At 35.3% G+C, this 18,489-nt stretch overlaps 7 protein-coding genes and 1 long non-coding RNA gene across 8 annotated transcripts; 4 read left to right on the plus strand and 4 right to left on the minus strand.

Moving 5' to 3' along the window:
- The first annotated feature begins 1,229 nt into the window (after positions 1-1,229).
- LOC105969185 (mitochondrial import inner membrane translocase subunit TIM22-3) lies at positions 1,230-2,980 on the plus strand. Its single transcript, XM_012993930.2, has 5 exons — positions 1,230-1,557; positions 2,079-2,143; positions 2,225-2,297; positions 2,387-2,440; positions 2,550-2,980. The coding sequence occupies exons 1-5, from the start codon at positions 1,368-1,370 to the stop codon at positions 2,765-2,767; spliced, it is 600 nt and encodes a 199-aa protein (XP_012849384.2). The 5' UTR covers positions 1,230-1,367; the 3' UTR covers positions 2,768-2,980.
- Positions 2,981-3,335: 355 nt separating this feature from the next.
- Positions 3,336-3,821, plus strand: LOC148766091 (uncharacterized). Its single transcript, XR_016029415.1, has 3 exons — positions 3,336-3,466; positions 3,547-3,622; positions 3,703-3,821. It is a non-coding gene; the product is annotated as an uncharacterized LOC148766091 (long non-coding RNA).
- A 1,132-nt stretch (positions 3,822-4,953) lies between these two features.
- Positions 4,954-5,895, plus strand: LOC105969170 (uncharacterized). Its single transcript, XM_012993916.2, has 3 exons — positions 4,954-5,034; positions 5,133-5,205; positions 5,283-5,895. The coding sequence occupies exons 1-3, from the start codon at positions 4,984-4,986 to the stop codon at positions 5,801-5,803; spliced, it is 645 nt and encodes a 214-aa protein (XP_012849370.2). The 5' UTR covers positions 4,954-4,983; the 3' UTR covers positions 5,804-5,895.
- A 297-nt stretch (positions 5,896-6,192) lies between these two features.
- LOC105969169 (Putative lysine decarboxylase family protein) lies at positions 6,193-7,681 on the minus strand. The gene is made up of 4 exons (XM_012993915.2): positions 7,472-7,681; positions 7,061-7,189; positions 6,745-6,929; positions 6,193-6,665 (listed from the first exon to the last, which is right to left on the minus strand). The coding sequence occupies exons 1-4, from the start codon at positions 7,679-7,681 to the stop codon at positions 6,269-6,271; spliced, it is 921 nt and encodes a 306-aa protein (XP_012849369.2). The 3' UTR covers positions 6,193-6,268.
- Positions 7,682-7,860: 179 nt separating this feature from the next.
- Positions 7,861-9,803, plus strand: LOC105969037 (small ribosomal subunit protein eS8). The gene is made up of 5 exons (XM_012993760.2): positions 7,861-8,200; positions 8,296-8,368; positions 8,698-9,025; positions 9,212-9,384; positions 9,549-9,803. The coding sequence occupies exons 1-5, from the start codon at positions 8,197-8,199 to the stop codon at positions 9,625-9,627; spliced, it is 657 nt and encodes a 218-aa protein (XP_012849214.1). The 5' UTR covers positions 7,861-8,196; the 3' UTR covers positions 9,628-9,803.
- Positions 9,804-9,922: 119 nt separating this feature from the next.
- On the minus strand, positions 9,923-11,105 carry LOC105969038 (bric-a-brac protein). Its single transcript, XM_088812603.1, has 2 exons — positions 11,079-11,105; positions 9,923-10,546 (listed from the first exon to the last, which is right to left on the minus strand). The coding sequence occupies exon 2, from the start codon at positions 10,489-10,491 to the stop codon at positions 10,306-10,308; it is 186 nt and encodes a 61-aa protein (XP_088668729.1). The 5' UTR covers positions 10,492-10,546; positions 11,079-11,105; the 3' UTR covers positions 9,923-10,305.
- A 594-nt stretch (positions 11,106-11,699) lies between these two features.
- Positions 11,700-14,952, minus strand: LOC105969173 (putative MO25-like protein At5g47540). Its single transcript, XM_012993919.2, has 11 exons — positions 14,324-14,952; positions 13,688-13,849; positions 13,486-13,604; positions 13,294-13,368; positions 13,104-13,197; positions 12,894-12,953; positions 12,686-12,754; positions 12,460-12,558; positions 12,310-12,354; positions 12,105-12,207; positions 11,700-12,009 (listed from the first exon to the last, which is right to left on the minus strand). Exons 1-11 carry the CDS (start codon positions 14,543-14,545, stop codon positions 11,897-11,899), a joined length of 1,161 nt encoding a protein of 386 aa, XP_012849373.1. The 5' UTR covers positions 14,546-14,952; the 3' UTR covers positions 11,700-11,896.
- Positions 14,953-15,697: 745 nt separating this feature from the next.
- Positions 15,698-18,013, minus strand: LOC105968459 (RmlC-like cupins superfamily protein). Its single transcript, XM_012993092.2, has 6 exons — positions 17,802-18,013; positions 17,643-17,692; positions 17,458-17,496; positions 17,253-17,281; positions 16,633-16,799; positions 15,698-16,419 (listed from the first exon to the last, which is right to left on the minus strand). The coding sequence occupies exons 1-6, from the start codon at positions 17,900-17,902 to the stop codon at positions 15,912-15,914; spliced, it is 894 nt and encodes a 297-aa protein (XP_012848546.2). The 5' UTR covers positions 17,903-18,013; the 3' UTR covers positions 15,698-15,911.
- Positions 18,014-18,489: the final 476 nt, after the last annotated feature.

Here is an 18,489-nt window from a genome sequence, read left to right on the forward strand (position 1 = left end):
CAACTGTTCCAACAGTTTGTTTCCAGTCTCCACGTTCTCTCCTTTCCCGTTTCGACTGCGGGGGTGTATTAGCGTATATTATTATTATTATTATTATTTATTATAGTTACCTTATACATTAGGTTACCTTGTATATTAGATTACCTTGTGTAGTAGGTTAGGGTTTCCTACATGTAACTATATATATTCTCAATATACGTAAGAGATATCATTCTCTCTTCTCTCCAATTATTCTCCTTCTATCACTAACATTCATTCTTCCATCACTTTGATAAATAAATAAATAATATTTTGTTTTCGATATATCATATATAAAATATACTAAATAAAAACAAGTAGAAAATTAATAAAAGAATTGACTTTTGAAGTTAAAGAAATAATTGTCTTGTCACAATGGCTTTCCCCAACCATACTTAATTACTGCTTAATTATATCTTGATATGCATAGAGGGACGATGCCCTATTCCACAAACGATAAATATAATAATAATTATTAATAATAATAATAATAATACTAATTAAATAGCACTCGAGCCATTTTCAAATTTTCAAGAATTGCCACTACGATGATCTTAGTGGAACATTAGAAAATAAACGTGTCATATAATCCTAATTTCTATAATTTTATTTGTTCTTTGTTACAAATACTATGTATTTATTTGATACTATATAAATGTATATTCAAAAAAAAAAAAAAATTACGTAATTTACTGCCAACTACCTGATATAATGTCAAATTACAAAATATCCCTCATGTTTAAGTAATTATAGTCACCCCTCTCAATTATGAAGCTTCGTACACGTCCTTCCACGTTTATGGTTTCAAATTCAACATAATTTTCCAGATTTCAGGAACTGTTCTTTAGTTTATACATATATTGTACAAAAATACAATTTCTGATGCACCACAACATGATATTTACAAACCAAAAGACACTTTTATAATTATCTTGTTTTAAAATGTGGAACTCGGATGAGTTAAAACGTGTATAAACTAGAGAATATTTCGTATAACCTAAAAAATTCCACTAAATTTGACACGCGGATGATATGCAGATTGCAATCCCATTTCGCATTGTCCCAAACGACGCCGTCAAAAGCTGTAATCATGGCTACCATTACAATAACAGGACAACTATTATTAGTTTTGTTTAATGCAGTGTTGTTCAATTACTAATTAAGATTAATGCACAATTATTATATATAAACATGATTTTATTCGATACGACGTCGTAGTCGTTCAATTTGTTGATTATCGGAATAAAAAAATGGAATTTCTATCAAGATGAAAAGAATATCTCTGCAAACAATTAACCGAGAGCTTTGGATTGGCCGAATTTTAGGGTTTATCGTGTTTCCGATATAGAATGCCGACGCCGGCGAACCCTACAAATTCCGACTCCGACTCAGAAATTGAGAAAAATCCAGAGCCCAATGCCACTTTTACGTCTGGCTCTCTGGTCAAAACCAATCCGTCGATTCCTCCTCTTGTCTGCCTCGTCAGGTTCGCCGGTGATTCCGCCGCCGGCGCTTTCATGGGCTCCGTTTTTGGCTACGGTAATCATATGCTTTTTTTGATTCCCTCCTGATAATTAATTAGTTATTGCTTCCTTCATTTGGTATTTTGTTTGGTTTGAAATAATGCAATTTCACTGTGTAATTAGGCGCCTAATTGTAGGTTTCAGTAATTCTGGAGGCTAATTTTTTATCTTGTTTGAATTTGTCGGTGATTTCTTAATGTTGTGTTAAATATTAGTTTTTTTTTTTCTTTCTCAGAATGCATTTATATTTAGTTGGTGCTTGTTTGGATTTGTTCAACTAGAGTTAATTATAACAACATCTGTTTAAAGAAGCAGCTGGGATTGTGGTCAAATCAATCATCCGCTTTCAAGTAAAATAGAAAATTACCGAACTCCGTCGGTTGATTTTCTTGTATTGGATTGTATTGCCGACTCGTGTAATGATCGTCATGCTTAGAGTTACGTGAACTTATGACTCGTGTAATGATTCTCGTGTCGTAGTTTCGGAATAAGATTTATCGAAGCTTACCGTTGGGATTCTTCGTCTTTGTGTATTAGGTTCTGGATTAATCCAGAGGAAGGGCTTTAAAGGATCCTTCGCAGAGGCTGGATCTTCAGCCAAGGTTACGTAATAGTTACTCGTGTCTTTCCGTCTCTTGTCATGGATTACAGTATTTGACATCGGGTTTAACTTTCCTCTGTAGACATTTGCAGTTTTATCCGGAGTTCACAGTTTAGTTATCTGCTTTCTGAAGAGATTACGAGGCAAAGACGATGGTAAATCCTCTTCTCGTGAAAATACATTACTTGGCTCGATTAGATGCCATTTTTATTTTTTCCATTTGACTCGTCTATTTTTTCGGTAGTGATAAATGCAGGTGTCGCTGGTTGTTGCACGGGCCTTGCACTAAGCATCCCAGGTACTGTAATTTTACTCGTCACAACGATTTTACGTTATACAACGGGCTCATTGCTTCAAAGGTAACTAAATATGTAACGATTGTTGCTTTTCTTGTGTATGTTGTTAAGGTCCACCTCAAGCTCTGCTACAAAGCTGTCTGACATTTGGGGCGTTTTCGTTTATAATCGAAGGTCTTAATAAGCAGCAGCCAGCCCTTGCTCAGTCTTTTACCGTTGGGGTTAATACGAGGCAGCATTTTAGTGCTCTTCATCCTTTGGCACTACCCTTGCCAAACGAACTCAAGGACTCGTTTTCGTCATTTTACCGATCTATACTAAGGAAATGAGTCTATCGCGACGGTTATATGTTAAATTGACCAATTATGCCTCTTTGCTTGATGCTTGAGTTTTTCTTTATTTATTTTTTTTGGCGGCTTTTGTTTCTGGTATTGCCATTTTGCGTTTGAAGTTTATTTAAGTTGTTAAATGTATCGTTTACTATTAATATCTTCAATAACTGCAATAGAGTCGAATTCAGACGAATTTTAATCAAAGACAAACGTGAATTGTTCTCGAGTAACATAATTTTTTTTTATTTTTTTAATAAATATTTATCATTATTTTCCAATTGAGCTCGAGAGCCTATGATCTTTTAAGAATCGATTTCTAATAGCTTATTTGGATTTAAAATTGGCGGCAACTGTAAACTTTATCCTCTTTAATCTTTATGGAAGAGATTTCTTACCAAAACCAGGAGATTCTTAAGACAAGGATTATAATCCTCAAATTAATAGAAATCAGCCTATTATCCAAATCCACTGTGATTAAGATATAATCAACGAGATTTGCGCGATTTTCATTTAATTACTTTGAAATAAAACCAGAAACTCCACCCAAATCCTACATTCCTACTACATTTAATTACTCTTTAAACACATTTGATTATAAACTCCTAATCCAATAAAAAAACTCCTAATAATCCAAAAAAAAAAAGAACTCAACTCATGGAAATTTCACGTGGATTTTATGACGACCAAGCATTCATGGTACGGTGTAAATTATAATAATAATCATCATCTCTCATTTTATAATACAATTTTATTGTTTTAATTTTTATTTTTTTTAGACTTGTATTTTGAGAGTGAATTACCAAACTCCGAAATGGCAGAAGGCAGTTAGAGGAGTGTTAAGCAGCAGCAAAGGTAGTACTTAATAATTAATATGCATTTAAATTGGGGAAATTAAACTTTAATTAAATAAATGGTGAATTAATTAATGAAAGGAGTGAGAAGCTTCAAAATGGATGAATACGGTACCGTGGAAGTGTCGGGTATGGTGGATCCGAATCTTCTGATTAAGAGATTGGGGAAAGCTGGCCGGGCCGCCGAACTCTGTTGGTTTCAGTTCGGCCACTGCTCCACCAACTTGTTTCTAAATTACAACAACCACCACCGCTGCTCCGCCGTCGCCGTCGGAGATGGTAGATTTTTCCCCTTTCGCCACGGCGGCGTCCACCACTACTACTATCCGCAGCATTTGTACGGGTACGGCTATTACGGTGACGAGTACAGCCGTCCGCCGCCGCCGGCCACACGGCGGCGCGGCGAAAGCGTTGAATGTTGCTGTATAATGTAATTAAGATTGATGAAAATATAAATATAATTTGCACGTTCGTTTTTTTAGGACGGTGCAATTAATTTGGTTAGATTGATCATTGATGTGTTTATTGTCTTTTGACACATTTCTGTTTGAATTTTGGTAACTTTTTTTGTATTATAATAATTACTTACTAATTTGTAGATTTTAATTCAGCCATAATTAAAAGCTTGCCTCACATTAAATCAAATAATCAATCATAGAGAGCCCATCGTGATTTACGTCTCTCGTATAATTTACAAGTTATTCTACGAGAGTGTAGTTTAACCCAATATACCTATATGATTGGCTACGAGTTCCTTCATATAAAAAAAAAATAATACAGAGAGGCCAATGTCAAAGAACTTTTCCTTAACTATCGGTTTGATGTTGGTTTGATAAGTAATCTAGTCAAGGTCGAAACGAGCTTTAATCGAACATGAATCAAGCTCGATAAATTCAATTTTTTAAACATATTTTTTTTCGATTTCAAGCTCCAACTATCATCTTAACTCATCAAATGAAAATACATTGGTTTATTACATCAATGAAACGGGCTTTTAACGGTCGATTCGGAATCGCAATATAGAAGTTATTCAAGAAAATATGGAAGGTATTCAAGAAAATTGATCTTGGATATCAAAATAGTAGATAAGATCAAATAAATACATTGACAAAATAAATCATTCATTTTAAATGGATAACCAATGCAGAATAACTCCAGTTGAATTCTATTTATTAGTATTTATTTTAAGAAAATTTCCCAAAAATTAAAAAACAAGATAACCGACCAAAGATTTTATTACCATAAACCATAATTTAATTCTGTTATAAAAGTATATCCATTTATCCCCAAAAACTACACATTTCCATCCTCATTAATTTTTTTTTTAAAAAAAGCTTCAAAAATCAGTATCTCTTCTCATCAATGGCGCCCAATTACAACTTCAACCTTGTTGCCAAAGACTATCCATTCATGGTCAAACACATTCTTCATTTTCTTTATTTATTTATTTTCGATTTTTAATATTTCGAATTCGTCTTCCCCATTTGATAAGTTTACTGGTAATCCTGCAGACTTGTCTTGTGAAGGTGAACACTCGGTCGTCTTGGCAAAGAACTGTTACCAAAGTGTTGAACAAATGTCACGGTACGCACGTTTCGTCCGTTTTTCGTTTTCTTGAAAAAAACAAGATTTTTTGTCTAACCAAATGTATCTATCCATAGGCATATACAGTTTCAGAATGGACGACCACGGAGTAGTTGAAATCTCCGGCGCAGTCGATCCAAGCATGCTTCTGAAAATGCTCGGAAAATCCGGAAGCAAAGCGGAGCTGCGTTGGTTACAGTTCGGCGAGTGTTCCAGCAATTTATTCATGCCCGTGAAGCACACGAATAACGGAGGGTACTACGGTGGGCCCACCACCTACTCGCAAGACGGGAGATACCTCCATTCGGGCGATCTGACCCGTCCGAAGCTACCTTCACAAAACGGTCTCAGATCAACGGCCCACAATCAAAGCTACCACAACTACCAAGATTATTACGATCAGTACACCCACAATCACAACAACCAGGATTATTATCCGCTCCCGAGTGATTATAATCAATCTTATGATTATGGACACGATTATCCAAAATCTTATGATTATGGATATGATTGCAACCATAACGATTACAGACAGGATTATCAGAACTACGGGCGTGGTTATCGTGGTGAAGATATCGAATGTTGCACAATCATGTGAGATTGTGTTGCACTACTCTACACACAACTGAAATATATATATTTTTTTTATTTCAGTTGAGTTTATTTGTCTACGAGCACTTTTTTAGAAGCTCGGTAGTCTTGTTTTTGTTTCGGTTACGAGCACATTTTTAGAAGCTCGTTAGTCTCCGATTTTTTTTTTCTTTCCTCTATTTGTATCATGGAACATTTGAATAAACTATTGTTTAGTCTTGTGTAAACAATGTCTAGTTTCTTCATTTATCGAAGAATTTCGATAATTAACTTATATTTTATATAAATTGAATCACCACTCTATGAACTCATAAACCGCTCCAAGAAATCGATAACACGTACTACTATACGAACATGGATATCATAGATTCAGCAGAACAAAAAAGATTCTTATCATTTCTCAAATTTTAATCGATAAATGATAAATATTCTAATAGATTGATGACAAATATGAAGGTACAACAATCGAAGTCTACAAAAGTAAAGATTCTTGGTCATTTCCCAACAAGGAGATGCTCGTACCTTCATCGGTAGGAGACAGTACATAATATTCTTCCAGATAAGCCAAAGCTTCCGAGTTAGTATTGCAAACCTTCCACAAGGACGCCACCTCACCGTTCGACACAGTACCCCAGCCCTCACAATCGCCGATGAATTCCAACAGCTTCGAGTAAAACGAATCATAGTTCATCAGAATAAACGGAACGGGAAAAACCGATCCGATCCTTTCAAGTTGAATCAATGCCAAGATTTCGAACGCCTCGTCCAGTGTACCGATTCCACCTGGCAGAACAACAACAGCCGTTTTATCCGAACTAGATGCTCTAGCAGCAGCATCCACTAACCCGTGCTTTCTTGCAGAAAAGAATCTACACAAAGTGTAAAGCATTTCACAAGTGAAGATACTTAAATCAAGAACGACCTTTTTTTTCTTTTTTTAATGTTCACCTGCAAGTTAAATAGGTGTCTAACGGTAGGTACGGGTGGAAATTCGTAGCAGTCCATTCTCCAGCTTCTTTAGCTATCTTAAATCCACCAACGGGTTTTCCTGCTTGGAGGGCGCCTTTAGTCACGGCATCCATTAGGCCGGGACCCGCCCCTGACCATGAAGTACAATTTAAAAGCATCGCAATCTGCCAAAAAAAAAAAAAAAAAAAAAACCGAAAATAGCAATTTGAGAGCCTAACATCAAGAAACTTCTTATGCCTTATAAATCGGAAATCGGATATAGAAGTAAAAGCTAGAGTAAGATCGATAAACGTACTTCCTTCCCCAATTCAAATGCTTGTGAATAATGTGGATGGTTAGGCCCCAACCTTGCTGAACCCAAGTACACAACCCCTCTGCCGAGTCGGTTTATAAGCTCGTAGCATTGCTCGATTTCTTTCTTCACCTACTTCTCGAAAAGAAACCGTTTCAGAATCGAACGAAACAACGGGGTGAACATATATCATTATGCTTAAGAACAACTCATTGTAGCTCAAACATTTATTCATAGGTGTCGATCAATCAATCAATCAATCACTGAACAACAACATTCTACATGCTTGAAGAAAGAAATCATATAAATTTCAATTGCATTATACTAAAATCAAAAACTAAAACAGAAAGAAAAAAAGGCGCAATCTTTCACCATAAAAAAAAAAAAAAAAAAGTTCAATTGCATCAAATATACCTCAGCAGGGCTTGTTCTCTCCTCAAAAACGACGCCGTCCGACTTGCAGCAAATATACCTTCTCGATTTTGCCATTCCGTGAAGCCGCCCAGGAAAATTGAACTTCACGGCGAGCTTCCGGTTTCCGTCAATAGACGGAATCTTTCGTGAATTACTTCTGTTTAGGTAGCATTGCCGTAATGAAGTCGAACCAGCAAGTGAAAACCCCATCTTCAGAAGCTCAAAAGCACCAATGGAATTTTGCAGTTAGTATCAAATTCTTGCAATCGGCATTTCCTTTAACGAAACAGAATTGAAATATTCCGCAGAGGAGAATCGGAATAGGTTCTTTTTTTCTTCGATTCTTCCCAGAAAGAAGGGTGAAAAGGAAAATATCAAAGTTACTCCAGGGTAAAGTGGTCTTTCTAGAGTAATTTCACTTTTCCATTTTGGGGTCGTTTAGTAATTCTATAAAGTAGCGGTGTCTCAGGTGAATTAAAGCAAAGATAGGATGCGGAGATGAGTAATTTAAAGTTACTGTACGACGCCGTATGAAAAAGAAATACGGCGGCGGGGGTGGGGGGTATACATGTAATTTCACTTATAGGGTTTTTGGCCGGGTTTAAATCCCTAGAGACCTTCATTCCTTATCTTCTCCTCTTGCCGGATTGCAATTCCCCGCCGTTTCAGTCGTGCTGCATTCCGTCGCCGATTAATCGGAACTCTTCAATCAAGAGCCCGAAATCATGGGTATAAACATCAATTTTTTTCATATGAATTCAGAATTGCTCTTTCCGTTTTGTCTTCTGGAGAAAAAAATGATGAAAATGGCGTCTGTTTCTCAGGTATCTCACGAGATTCGATGCACAAGAGACGCGCCACCGGAGGAAAAATGAAGGCGTGGAGGAAGAAGCGAAAGTAAATCTCGTTCTTCATTCAATCATTTCTTTTTTTCAATTATAGATTTATATTTGTGTTTTTTTCTATACCTGTAAATTTTCAATTGTATTAGTCACTGTACAAATTCATGAATTGCTTGCATTTGTGTATGTTTGATTCTACGTCAATCGCCGCTTCTATATCTATCGTTTAATCCAAGCCTTTTACGCATGATTTTGTAATTATTCGCGCGTATTTGTGATTAGAAAGTTAAGTAATCAACACTGAATTAGTAATCTGTTGACTGAATCTGCAAAGTTAACTTTTTGATGATTGATTAGTTAATGTAATTGTGTATTACTTACTAGGTATGAGCTCGGAAGACAGCCAGCAAACACGAAGCTGTCGAGCAACAAGACAGTGCGAAGGGTGAGAGTTCGTGGAGGTAATGTGAAGTGGCGGGCCCTGAGGTTGGATACAGGAAACTTCTCGTGGGGGAGTGAAGCTGTAACCCGAAAGACACGTATTCTCGACGTTGTTTATAATGCGTCAAATAATGAATTGGTTAGGACCCAGACTTTGGTGAAAGGGGCTATTATTCAAGTGGATGCTGCACCTTTCAAGCAGTGGTATCTTCAGCATTACGGAGTTGAAATCGGCCGCAAGAAGAAGGCTGCTGCGAAGAAGGAAGGAGAGGTATAATCGACCTTTTTTCTCCTGCTTTTCTTGGTTGCTCACTGATCTATCAGTATCTGTACTTAATTTGGTTAAGTCCCAAAATATTTGAGACTGTTTATGCAATTCTATGTTTGTGATTTCAGCTTCGTAAAATTCGAGATTGCTCCTTAATTCTCGGCTATTTTTTTTATTGACCTTGTTTAGGAGACTGAGGCTGCTGCAGCCGAAGAAGTGAAGAAGAGCAAACATGTGTTGAGGAAACTCGAAAAGCGTCAAGAGGAGCGCACAATTGACCAACATATTGAGGAGCAATTCGGGGGTGGCCGTTTGCTAGCTGCAATTTCCTCTCGTCCTGGCCAGTGTGGCCGTGCAGACGGGTATGTATTTTCGAAGTTGCATTAGTTATGATCAAACCTTTAAAAATCTTTTATGTTTTAACTCATGTTGCATGCATCTATATTAGGGTGTTGTATTTTTGTGTTTCAATTATAGTTAGACACTGTATGTGTGCGCTAATTCTGTTCGTGTTTCTTGAAAACAGGTATATTTTGGAGGGTAAGGAATTGGAGTTCTACATGAAGAAACTCCAGAAGAAGAAAGGAAAGAGTGCCGGTGCTTAAATTTGGCCGATAGAATTTTAATTCGTAGACGGCTCTTGATCTTTGTATTCCTTTTCTCTGCAATGTTAGGAACAAAATGAGCTTTCGTAAGTTATATTGAACTTTTCGATTGTCATACTACTGATTTCTCGAGACATGTTAATTTTTCTTCATTGGCTAATTGCTCGACTTTTGGCTTAATTATTGTTGTACGCCGGGGTAGCTATCCCTAATGTCTTATCACTTGATGCTTACTAGTAAAATTTGTGAGGATATGTAATTAGAAGTGCGAAGTGATAGTATAAATCAGTCGAAATTTTGAAAATTGAAATGATTTTTTTTATTTACAAATCAAAAATTTAGAATCATCGACGGATATGTACATTCGCTGAAATAATAAACAAGACAAATTACCGAACAGTTTGAGCTATTAACTCCAAAGTTCGATCTTGAACCAACTAGAAAGAACCAAAGCAAATGCATAAGGTTTCACAAGGAGATACGAGTAAAAACAAAACATGCTGTCAAGAACGAAGCACCTACTTAATCACTAAACAACGGGTTTTTGAAAGTTACCGATGAATGTTGTGTTGAAGCTGCATATATTCTTTGCACGAAGCCCTCCCATTATCGAACTAAAATAAGAACAAATTGTTAGTATCCGTGTTGAATCACCGGAACACAACATTATTAGTATTATTATTTCCCATATTTCTTTCTTAATCGTTCTCTGACAAAGTCATTCCGAGCTTGGATCCGAGCTTGTTGAGGAGCAGCGTTCACATGTGAAAGATGCAAGCCAAATAGAAACAATGAGCCACCGGCAATAAATAGCGCCCCCAATTGCGCCAAATTTTTAGGGGTACCGTCGAAGCACAAAACCATCTCAAACTATAGTTATTGACTCCCAATAAAAGTGAATGTATTCGTCTGCACTGCACTGCACTGAAGGGAAAAAAAAGAAGGAAAAACGATCATTCACTAGCATTATTGTGAACTGTGAATACTAGAATTACGATACATAATGTTTATCCGAGTACGACTTCACTTCACTACACCGTCTAATTACTTGTTAATAACTGTCCTATTACCTAACTATACAAAAGAGTGAAACTGCGTTTTCTCTTCGAAATTTATTTATATTTTCAATTAGGTTGCCGATCTCTTATTTGAGCTAATCTAACCCCAGCCATGGTGAATGAAAATACAGATATACAATCACAGCTCATTGACTGGGTTCAAATGGTGGGATAATTTAACAAACAAAAAAAAATTATAATCGCTAATTAAACATTTTAGCCATTAAAGTGCAGAGTTCAACTAATCATTCTCCTTTTACATCTGCTAATTAAAATTTTAACAAGTAATTAAGCCGATAACACATATTGCACAGGTTAGATTAAAACCTAGAACTTAAAACTGGTAATTGGTAAGAAGTTGAACGTAAGAAGTAAATCGACGACAACAATTACCTGAAAATTGGGCGGCTAGGGTTTCATTTTGAGACTGTGGCGGCGAGTGGCGACGCCGCGAAGGTGCTTTAAGGCAGCTGCGAAATGTTGATAAAAAAAGACGGAAAATGAAATCAGCGAAGTGTGACGAGTGGCGGCGGTGGACGGTGGTAACTTGTGGCTGGTGATCGGAGAAAGTCTGAGATTGAGATGTGAAATGAAGGGGGAAAATTATTAATACACAAAAATGGTATTCGGATCCGGATCCGGATCCGGAAAATCTTATTTTTCGTGGATAATTGACTTTTTATAATCTGACTATTTTTCTTTTAAGAAGAAATCGAACTTTTAAATATGTAGAAACTAGAAAGAAAATTTACGAATTTAACATTATAATATCAAATGCGTTATTTAAAAAAAATTGGATTGAAATTAGAATTACATACGAGATTTTAATTTTCGATCCAATTTTAATATTTGAAAATAATTCCAAACATTTGAAAAAAAAAATCCGATAATATTTATAATATCGTTGTTATTTATGTATTTTATATTATGGAATTCCATGTATATAAAACTAACATTAAGAATAATGAAAATACATCCAACAGATTCAAAAATGAAAAATAAAATACACAAAACTTTAGGTTAAATAATAATTTGTGAAATACTGTGGAAGCAATTTTGAGAAAGTAGCAAATCAACTAACTATAAATATTGAAAGGAATTGAAAGGCAGATAACTAGCAATTCTCACTTCCATATATATATAATTTTTTATGGATAATTAATAGAAAAAAAAAACATATTTGCAGAGAATATATAGAACACAGCTGCAACTTAAACTATCATCGGTTTGAACAATTCTCCGGAGCAGTTCATCGGAGTTGTCGGTACGAGTTCAGCTATCTCTTTCATTATCTGCGCTTTGTCTGCCTCAAACATTTCATCTTCTGCTCATAAGTACAAAATATTCAGAATTAATTGCACCATATATATACGCACACATGTATAAATATCTGATAACTAAACAAGAACTTTTTACTACCTTTGTCGACGTTGAAGCCGTCGAAAAACCGAAGAAGTTTGCTCCTATTGGCACACAGTATGTTGATGATATCATTAGGCTTGTTCTCGTTAGCCACAAAAAGCTGCAAATTTGCACCGAAAAAGGGAAAAAAAAAAAGAAGGTTAAAGTAGACGAAATTTATCGAGATTTTTGCCAACTAAATATGAAGTGATTGAGTTGAAACCTTGAACACATGGAACGCGTCAATCTGGATGGTCTTGTGTGATTCCTGAAATAAAGAAGCCACTCATAATATAAATCAGAACAGCTCTAGGCAAAAAATTAATAATTAATAATAATAATAATGAGGATTTTGGAATAGTATATTAATTACCCTCAGAAGATTCATCAGAACTCTCATGTTGTCCATTGAGCTGACATATCGTACCATAATACCAGAATTTGATCGATCGAGCAAAATATCCCCAAGGAGCTGAATATTGAAAAAAGTCTTTAGCATTTACAATTCAAATATTTTTATTTAACTTTTTTTCTTTTAAATCAATGGCATTTGTTCGATCGTAACATAGAAAAAGGGTGTGATCTCAGGCCCTTAATACCTTGACAGCATGTCTTCTGGTCATGTAATTTGCAGATTGGAGCAACTTCGAGTTGAAATCCGTAAAGAACTGAGAGATAAAGTAGGGTATGAAGCAAGAGATGAAAGGAGTGATCAAGTGAAATGTCGAAACAAGAAAAGAAAAAGTAGTTTTTGTTTCCACTTTATATGTAAAAGAACACGACTACAGTAGAATACTGAAAGCATACCCAATTATAATTTTCTGTCAGAAACTTTGCAACCGTGGACTTGTGCCGTGTCATTAACTCCTGCAAGAATCAAAGATAACATAGAGCTTCGGTCATATGAGTAATCTATGCCGTAGATATTAAATATTTGCAAAAATCAACACGATTAGTGAAGAAACAACTGTTACTAAGTGACAGAGTGAGAGATTACGAGTATAATGAAAAAACAACCTTAAAGGTAGCAGCAGCATCCGAAGCAACATCGAAATTTGGAAGTTGGATGTAATCAAAGAACTTCTTCATATGCTCCGACTTCAAGACGTACCTTCAGATGTTAAACACAGTATATATATATTACCATATAGAAGAAGCATACAGGATTAAAAAAATTAACAAACAGAAAATAAGCCATTGTTCTTACCCAGCAACAACCTGATGTCGTATGCACTCCTTCAACATTCCACCAAAATGCAAAGCATTTAGAGGATCATCGTACCTGATTAAATTAACTGTAATTCAGTGTTCGGCAAATTTAAAATGTAGTAGCCCTCCCGGGTTTCAAACAATAAGATTCATCAGAATATAATTAAAAAAAAAAACTAATATAACTCACCCAGTAACCAACAAATCCATAAGATCAAGATTGGCTTCCAAGTACTCAGAAGCAAGCGATTTTGACACACCACATTGCCTTTGCAAATTTGCTACGACACGAGTGGCATCTTTACGAGCCTACACAGAAAGAAGAAAATGATATCTACGATAAGCAAAAAAGAACGAGAAAATGTGTCCCAAAAAAAGCAAGTAGGGCCCACCTCAAAGTTCAACTTTGGGAGACAGATAATGAGGAGGCGCATAGTATCGTTCTTGAAGAATTCCTGAGCCAGTTGAGCACAAGCTTCTGGAGCAGGTTCGGACTCGTCAATGCCGTATAGGATTGATTTCAGCTCTCTGATACAGACATCTAATTGTTCCAACTGGAGAAAAAACAAAAAGACTCTGTATTCCGAAAATAACGAGGGAAATGAAAATTGTAATTCGAACACGGAAACTAGCATAAACAAAGAGGAATCAGGAAAAACAAGTCCATGGAAATCCATGCATTCTATCAACACAAAGATCGAGCTACTTTCCGTAAAACTACGATTAACAAACGAGCAACATGCTAAGACTAGCACAGAGTTCATGAATTCAAGCTTCGTCTAAGTTTCTAAAGGCAGTAAAACCCCTTTGGAATTTTTATGTTATTTTTTTTTTTTTAAATTTCATGGCATCTTTTTGTTTCTTCTCCAGAGGAATCAATCCAGAATCCAGATACACAATTCATATATAAGGCGGACAAAACAGGCAAAACTCGAATCCAATACATGTAAATCAAACATGCAAGAACAAACCCTAAAAAACAACGTCGCAATTGAAGCAAAAATAATTTCAAAAAAATAAAATTGAACCTTGTCATTGCGTTTCTGGGAGGAATCATCAGCGGCGGAATCGATGTAGAGGAGCAATTCCGTGGTGGCGGCGACAACCTCAAGAGGAGTTCTAGGTTTCTTCGATTTGAAGAGGTTCTTCATGGAAGTGCTGCGCAGAACCTTGGGAACAAGCTTTTTGAAGCTCAGCGAATTAGAGGATCTCCTAAAGGCATCCTCCTCCTTCTTCACAGCGATCGGCATCTCTTTCCCCACAAATTTGCCCGGAGGAATGAGATCCCCCACCGCCGGAATTGTGGATTCCTAAATAATACCCTTCAAGATTAAATTTTTTTTTTTTCTAATTTTTTTTTTCTTCCTCCTTCCAATAAAAAACAACTCGTCAATTAAAGCGAATGTGGATTGGTAATGGGATTGAAGAGCTGTCCTCGGAGAAAGAAAAGGGGATTGTGAGGAGAAGGAGAAATGCCATATAGGAGGAATTCCGCTCTCGTGAATTTTCTTTCTGAGGAGTCCTTTTTGGGATATAGAGAGAGAAAGTGAGGAGAGAGAGAGAGAGAGAGAGAGAGGAGAGAGAGATCAATGGAAACTCCAATTTCATAGGAGGGCACAAGAGTTTTGGTTCATTGGTCATCTTTATTCATATGGATTATTTTCTATTTCTTGATTTTTTTTTTCTCATAATAAATTTAATATATTGTTTTGTATCACAACTTAATTATTAAGATAAATAAATTAATATATTGGGTAATAACATATATGTACACTGGATAAATTCGTCATTGCACAGCAGTCCGTAAATTGCACGAGGGGTGTAAGTTGTATTGGAAAAACCAATAAATGTTGTAATGTTATTTTGTATTAATAGTAAATTTCTTATAAAATAAAAAGTAATTATGGGAGTATGGGTGAAAATTACAAGTGATCACAATACAAAGTTTTGATAGTTGTCACCTTTTAGTTGATGAGCTTCATGCGTATCATATCACTCCCATGCACATATTGCTTTTAGCTTTTACCTTTTAGCTTTTTCTCTCTCTCTATATGGGCCGAATTAACCACTTAATTTAATGGACCAATTTTTTTAATCCTACTAAATAGTGAGGCCCGTTTAAGGCTTCCGGGCTCAAGAGTCCATCTTATTATTGAAGAAAAAACTATCGTCGTCGGGGTTAAAACCGAATCGATCGAAATTAGAATCGACATTTTCTAGAAAGAAAAAAATCTAATTTATTTCGGAAGTGAAAAAATTAAGTTTAATTATTTTCCTAGAATTTTGAAAAAAAAATAGAAATCAAAATTTCGAAATTTGAAATGTAAAAAGATTGTTCCAAAATCAGAGTTTGTAGGTCGTAACATGTATGATTTTGCGACGAGGTTTGACTTTATTAGGAGATTATACATGTATGAAAACGGAATGAATTAAAAGATTTATTGATAAACATAACATCTAAACTTCCTAAAATACCTTTTCCACCAACTACATGCATAATCTTCATTACTTATATCTAACGGCATTCTTGATTCTGAATTAAATTTTAAAAAAAAAATAGAAACAAAATAACAATACCAACAATATTAATAATAAAATTAGAAAAAAAAAATCTAATCAATAACCAAGAAAAGCACTAGACTCAGATTTCCATTGCCTAGCCTTCTCAAATCCATTAACACAATTCTCATAATCCTCAATAGTTTGATCAATCTCTTCTTGACTGTTCATCACAAACGGGCCGTACTGCACAACGGGCTCGCCCAACGGCTCCCCTCCAATCAGAACAAACCGTACCGATTTCGACGATTTATTCCATACCTCCAGGCCGTCGCCCGGCCCGAGAAGAACAATGTGATGGGCCGATACGGTGGCCGAGGAACGTGAATTTCCAAATCTACCCTCCCCCTCCAGCACATAAACAAACGCATTCCACGATAGGGGTATAGGTTGTCGAACGTGGGACCCGGGCTTCATCGTGAAATCCAAATACATTGTCGGGGTCGTGGTGTAGATTGGTGACGTCACCCCCAATGCCTCCCCGGCAATTACTCGTACTTTCACCCCATCTTTTGATGCTTCTAGAATGTCCTTGCTGCTCATTTCTTGATACCTTGGCTCCATCCTAATTGTTTCAAAATAAAAATTAAAATTAAAATTAATAATTAAACATTTTTTTTTCTTTTTAATTCCTTAAATGATTAAATCCCACTAGCAAAAGGAGAGTCAAAACTTTTGGATATCATTTTCAAATGTGTCTCTTTCATTAGTGTTTCAATTTAAAGGGCATATATTGAGAGAGAGAGAGAGAGAGAGAGAGAGAGAGAGAGAGAATTACATTTTAAATTTGGAGGAGAGATTAATCCATAATTGTAAGCCAATTTGAGTACCATGAGAAGAAGGCATTTCAGAATGAACAATGCCTCTGCCTGCAGTCATCCATTGTAAATCACCTGCTTCTATTGTGCCTTTGTGCCCTTCAAAATCTTCATGTGTCACTGCACCCTGACCAATTCATATTTTTAAATATTATTATTAATAATAATAATAACAACAACATCTTCTTCGCCAAAAAAAAAATTTATTTTCGTTCATCCAATTTTTTCTTTTTTTATTGTTAGTACTATTTTATTTTATTTTATTTTATTTTATTTTATTGTGGATACAGCGAGGCGGGCGGCCCCTAACGAACATGATTACGGCATGTTTAAGTTTAAACTTGGAATATTAATTACTTATTGGTCAACTTAAATAAACAAATGATTTTATGTTGCTTTCTTTAGTAAATAATGATGTTTTAGACAGTAAGATTAACTACCGGCCGGCCGATTTAATAATTAATGATGATCCGGCCGGAAAATACCAACCGAAAAAATAAAATATCGAATTGAATTAGTACGTTAACGAAGAAATTAAAATGTTGAAAAAAGCATAGTAGCAATGTAGCTTATGGTTTACCTGCAGCATGTAGGTGACCGTCTCGAACCCTATTGTAAGGCGACGAAAATAAACAGAAATAACTGTAATTAGTTAGTATGTGAATCCAAAATCTTGAGAATTTAATTAATTAGCAGATTACTTGTAATATATATATATATTAGATTATATTGCTTTTATATTTAATAAATAAATATTGTTTTGAGATGAAATTAAACAAATTAACCTCTATGTGGGTGATCAGGAAATCCAGCAGGAGCAGAAACTGTAAAACCATAAAATTTAACATAAGTATTTCATAAAAACTTCCATAACAAAAAATCTTACACTCAATCAAGATTCAAGATAAATTAAATTAAAATAGTAATAATAAAAAAATAATAAAAAAAAAAAAAACAGAGACAACCCCACCTGAAAATTCATCCAGAACAAGAAAAGGGTCAAAATATTTCAGCTCAAATCTGCCGAAGTTAAAAAATAAAAATTAAATCAATAAATAAAAATGTAATCTTGATTTTTTTTTTAACCCTAAAAATGAAATAATAATAATTGATGAAAACAACTGCTGACCTGCCAATGCTTCTTCTAACAGTAGCACCCAAGCCTTCACTTTGAGGCCTGGCTAAGAATTTCCTGACTACAGAACGAGGTTGACTCACAACGTTTGACATGTTTTTTTTTCTTTCTAAAATACTTTTTTTTACTGTTGATGAAGTTTGTGTAGTAAATATGTTTGAATGTTTGAAGAGGTTGCATGCATCTGGTTTATATAGGGAGATAAGAAGAAGAAAAAGAAATTAAGGAAAAAACATATTAAAATCTGTTAGTTGATTTCTGGGAGGGTCAAAGGTGGGGCCCTCAAGTGGAGGAGGTTTCTTGATATCCAGGGGACTGTGATTTTATTTCCCACATTTTTTGCATCAGCATGATGCTCTCCTTACGTCATCCTATAATGTTATCATTTAGAGATAATTTGCAAGGACCATCCTTTTGTAATTTTCGAATTATAAAAAAGTCTTCGTGTTAAAAAGATTAGCAAGAAACTCCCTACATTATACTGTAAAGCACACTGCTCCTTGTATCAAAATTTGTTGTTGATTTAAATGAATTGACTAAAGACCATTTATTTGCGATGGCGAACTTTTACTCAATAATCATGTGTGTTCGATCTTGTTAATTATAAAACGGATTCGGTAGCGAAATATTTCGTCTCTAACATTTAATGCGGAAAATATTTCTTTTCGTCTCCAAATATCTT

This window comes from Erythranthe guttata, chromosome 13, assembly GCF_056151865.1.
Source record: "Erythranthe guttata isolate IM_541 chromosome 13, IM_541, whole genome shotgun sequence".
NCBI lineage: Eukaryota > Viridiplantae > Streptophyta > Magnoliopsida > Lamiales > Phrymaceae > Erythranthe > Erythranthe guttata.

Coding starts and splice junctions, on each gene's coding strand:
- LOC105969038 (XM_088812603.1), bottom strand. CDS start 10,491: ATGGTTTTGTGCTTCGACGGTACCCCTAAAAATTTGGCGCAATTGGGG.
- LOC105969170 (XM_012993916.2), top strand. CDS start 4,984: ATGGCGCCCAATTACAACTTCAACCTTGTTGCCAAAGACTATCCATTC. Junction 5,035..5,132: donor CCAAAGACTATCCATTCATG/GTCAAACACATT, acceptor GTAATCCTGCAG/ACTTGTCTTGTGAAGGTGAA. Junction 5,206..5,282: donor AGTGTTGAACAAATGTCACG/GTACGCACGTTT, acceptor ATCTATCCATAG/GCATATACAGTTTCAGAATG.
- LOC105969037 (XM_012993760.2), top strand. Junction 8,369..8,697: donor GCGTGGAGGAAGAAGCGAAA/GTAAATCTCGTT, acceptor ATTACTTACTAG/GTATGAGCTCGGAAGACAGC. Junction 9,385..9,548: donor CAGTGTGGCCGTGCAGACGG/GTATGTATTTTC, acceptor TCTTGAAAACAG/GTATATTTTGGAGGGTAAGG.
- LOC105969173 (XM_012993919.2), bottom strand. CDS start 14,545: ATGCCGATCGCTGTGAAGAAGGAGGAGGATGCCTTTAGGAGATCCTCT. Junction 13,850..14,323: donor CCCAGAAACGCAATGACAAG/GTTCAATTTTAT, acceptor TTTTTTCTCCAG/TTGGAACAATTAGATGTCTG. Junction 12,559..12,685: donor CCAGAAGACATGCTGTCAAG/GTATTAAGGGCC, acceptor TTCAATATTCAG/CTCCTTGGGGATATTTTGCT.
- LOC105969169 (XM_012993915.2), bottom strand. CDS start 7,681: ATGGGGTTTTCACTTGCTGGTTCGACTTCATTACGGCAATGCTACCTA. Junction 6,930..7,060: donor CATTTGAATTGGGGAAGGAA/GTACGTTTATCG, acceptor TTTTTTTGGCAG/ATTGCGATGCTTTTAAATTG. Junction 6,666..6,744: donor GACACCTATTTAACTTGCAG/GTGAACATTAAA, acceptor CACTTTGTGTAG/ATTCTTTTCTGCAAGAAAGC.
- LOC105969185 (XM_012993930.2), top strand. CDS start 1,368: ATGCCGACGCCGGCGAACCCTACAAATTCCGACTCCGACTCAGAAATT. Junction 2,144..2,224: donor AGGCTGGATCTTCAGCCAAG/GTTACGTAATAG, acceptor TTTCCTCTGTAG/ACATTTGCAGTTTTATCCGG. Junction 2,441..2,549: donor CCTTGCACTAAGCATCCCAG/GTACTGTAATTT, acceptor TATGTTGTTAAG/GTCCACCTCAAGCTCTGCTA.
- LOC105968459 (XM_012993092.2), bottom strand. CDS start 17,902: ATGTCAAACGTTGTGAGTCAACCTCGTTCTGTAGTCAGGAAATTCTTA. Junction 17,282..17,457: donor TCCTGATCACCCACATAGAG/GTTAATTTGTTT, acceptor GCCTTACAATAG/GGTTCGAGACGGTCACCTAC. Junction 16,800..17,252: donor CGGTCACCTACATGCTGCAG/GTAAACCATAAG, acceptor TGAATTGGTCAG/GGTGCAGTGACACATGAAGA.